Genomic DNA, 3,064 nt, shown 5'->3' on the forward strand with positions numbered 1-3,064 from the left:
TTAAGTTCGCCCATTACTGTGAGCCTGAAGGAGGTAAGAGAAAGATGAGTGTTAGTGTGTCTTGTGGGGTCCATTGTCCTCATGTACATGTCACAGCTTGTCCATGCTTTTTCCAGTTTGTCCATAGTTGGTCCACAGTTTGTCCAGTTGCCACATCCAACTTTGCTTCATAGATGGTACTTTAGTTGACTTACAGTGATCTCAAGCTCAAACCAAATACAAATATAATAGCTTTTATAGACTCTTCCACCAGCTCTAGCCCTGCCTGTGAATAATCCTTATAACTAATCTCTTACTCTGCATCACTGGTGGGTCTCCTCTGGATATGCCCTGACACGCTGTCTAAGAGGAAAGGACTGTATGATAAGTCGCTTCAGTCGTGTCTGACTCTTTGCAACACCATGGGCTGTAGCCCACCAACTTCCTCTGTCCAGGGGATTCTCCAGGCAAGAATATTAGAGTGGGTGGCCTTGCCCTCCTCCAGGGGATCTTCCCAAACCAGGGACCAAATCTGTGTCTCTAATGTCTCCTGCATTGGCAAGCGAGTTCTTTACCCCTAGTGCCCAGGAAGCCCAAAAAGGAAAGGACTAAGGAAATGATTTGCATGATGATTTCAGATTCTAGACCCAGATTTGTGATGTGAGGATCTTTAGGTGAAACTACCATTTTATATTATTGTGGAACAAGTCTTCAAATTTAGACAACTTTACACATATTTTGTATGGTTGATTTAAAGTCAAAAATTCAAGAGGAGAATGTTATCAGTAAAGAGTTACTCTGGACACCTGTTTCCATATGGAAGGAAATTTTATTTAGAATTAAATCCTCTGATGCAGACCACAGATGAAGTAACCGCAGGACTATCATTTCTTGTCTAGGATCTACAGGTATGTATCTCAGCTGTGGTCCTGCAGCAGAGGAGCTCTCTCTTATTAAGCTCTGGAGGTTTTATTCAGCTTTTCCTATTACCTTGAGCACTGTGGGTTCAAAGAGAGCACAGAAGTACTTTGCAGAATCTTCCAGTTGTAAGGTTGAAATGGTGAGACTGGAGGATTTAAGTGATCTCTGAAAATTTAGAGAGTAGCGGCCATCCCTTGTAAGGAAAATCATCTCTCCACTGGGAGGTTGCTTATACCAAAAAATGTGGTAACTGCTCCAACTTGTTTCACACTGACAGTTCATGGTGACTGCCTCTGCAATCTGAGTGAATATGTCTGGTTGATCCTGAGTAACTTTCTGGGCTACACCAGATCCTGTGGAAAAAATCAGAAAACAGAGATGAAGCAGTGAATAAAATAGTGTAGGAATTAGACTCATTTCAGATCACACCCCCAAAAAACAAACTGAAATCCTAAGACTCTTGCTTTTCCCCAATCCTCCTTTCCTCCCCATGTCCCTGTGAAGCTCCATGTGCCTGTGTGCAGTCCTTTCACCCTGAACACGCACACCCATGCTTGGAGCATCCCTACCAGAGAAGGTGGAGACCAGGAACACCCAGAGCAGATTGGAGAGCGGCATGAGGCATGGAATCCCCTACACAAATGTGCTCAGTTCTGCCTCAAGCTGAGAGTTCAGTGTTTTTGTGCACCTGGCAGCACATATACATAGTACCTGTTCCTGTGTGACTCCTTCAAACAGGAAGTGGTGTTTGTCATATTCATACGTCATGTGGTCTGTGTACAGATGAGAAAAAACGTTTGGTTCACCACAAACTTTTACTTTGTCTATTTTTCTTTCACTGGCAATTAAGTTAGGTTGATCCTGAAAGGTTGGGGGGGCAGTCAAAAAAGCAGGTAGTAATAAAGGTTTGAGCTGAGGGAATTGAGGAACAAACTAGGTGTCATTCACCGATACATATTCAGGACAATTATTTTGCCATCCCATTTAAAACACCATTTGCTTTCTGTTTTTAAACTTTTTATTAAAGTATAGTCAAAATGTTTGTCTGAGGAGGCCTTACAAATAGCTGAGAAAAGAAGAGAAGAGAAAGGCAAAGAAGAAAAAAAGCAATATACCCATTTGAATGCAGAGTTCCAAAGACTAGCAAAGAGAGATAAGAAAGCCCTCCTCAGTGATCAATGCAAAGAAATAGAGGAAAACAATAGAATGGGAAGGACTAGAGATCTCTTCAAGAAAATTAGAGATACCAAATGGGCTTTACATGCCCATTTCATGCAAAGATGAGCACAATTAAGGACAGAAATGGTATAGACCTAACAGAAGCAGAAGATATTAAGAAGCGGTAGAAAGAATACATAGAGGAACTATACAGAAAAGATCTTCATGATGCAGAAAGCCATAATGGTGTGATCACTCACCTAGAGCCAGACATTCTGGAATGCAAAGTCAAGTGGGCCTTAGGAAGCATCACTACAAACAAAGCCAGTGGAGGTGATGGAATTCCAGTTGAGCTATTTCAAATCCTAAAAGATGGTGCTTGGAAAGTGCTGCATTCAATATGCCAGCAAATTTGGAAAACTCAGCAGTGGCCACAGGACTGGAAAGGGTCAGTTTTCTTTCCAATCCCAAAGAAAGGCAATGCTGAAGAATGTTCTAACTATTGCACAATTGCACTCATCTCACATGCTAGAAAAGTGATGCTCCGAAGTCTCCAATCCAGGTTTCAACAATATGTGAACCATCAATTTTCAGATGTTCAAGTTGGATTTAGAAAAGGCAGAGGAGCCAGAGATCAAATTGCCAACATCAGCTGAAACACTGAAAAAGAAAGAGAGTTCCAGAAAAACATCTACTTCTGCTTTATTGACTATGCCAGAGCCTTTGACTGTGTGGATCACAACAAACAAATTCTTAAAGAGATGGGAATACCAGACCACCTGACCTGCCTCTTGAGAAATCTGTGTGCAGGTCAAGAAGCAACAATTAGAACATGGACATGGAACAATAGACTGGTTCCAAATTGGGAAAGGAGTATGTCAATTGTCTAGTGTCACCTTGCTTATTTAACTATGCAGAGTACATCGTGAGAAATGCTGGACTGGATGAAGCACAAGCTGGAATCAAGATTGCCTGGAGAAATATCAGTAACCTCAGATATGCAGAT

The 3,064-nt window shown here is 41.7% G+C and overlaps 1 gene segment (V, D, J or C); it reads right to left on the bottom strand.

The window, feature by feature from the left end:
* LOC129622027 (T cell receptor delta variable 1-like) lies at positions 1–1,518 on the bottom strand. The segment is given in 3 exon segments: positions 1–24; positions 970–1,253; positions 1,470–1,518. Coding segments are annotated over 3 exon segments (357 nt in total).
* Between the last annotated feature and the right edge of the window lie 1,546 nt (positions 1,519–3,064).

Source organism: Bubalus kerabau, chromosome 10, assembly GCF_029407905.1.
Source record: "Bubalus kerabau isolate K-KA32 ecotype Philippines breed swamp buffalo chromosome 10, PCC_UOA_SB_1v2, whole genome shotgun sequence".
NCBI lineage: Eukaryota > Metazoa > Chordata > Mammalia > Artiodactyla > Bovidae > Bubalus > Bubalus kerabau.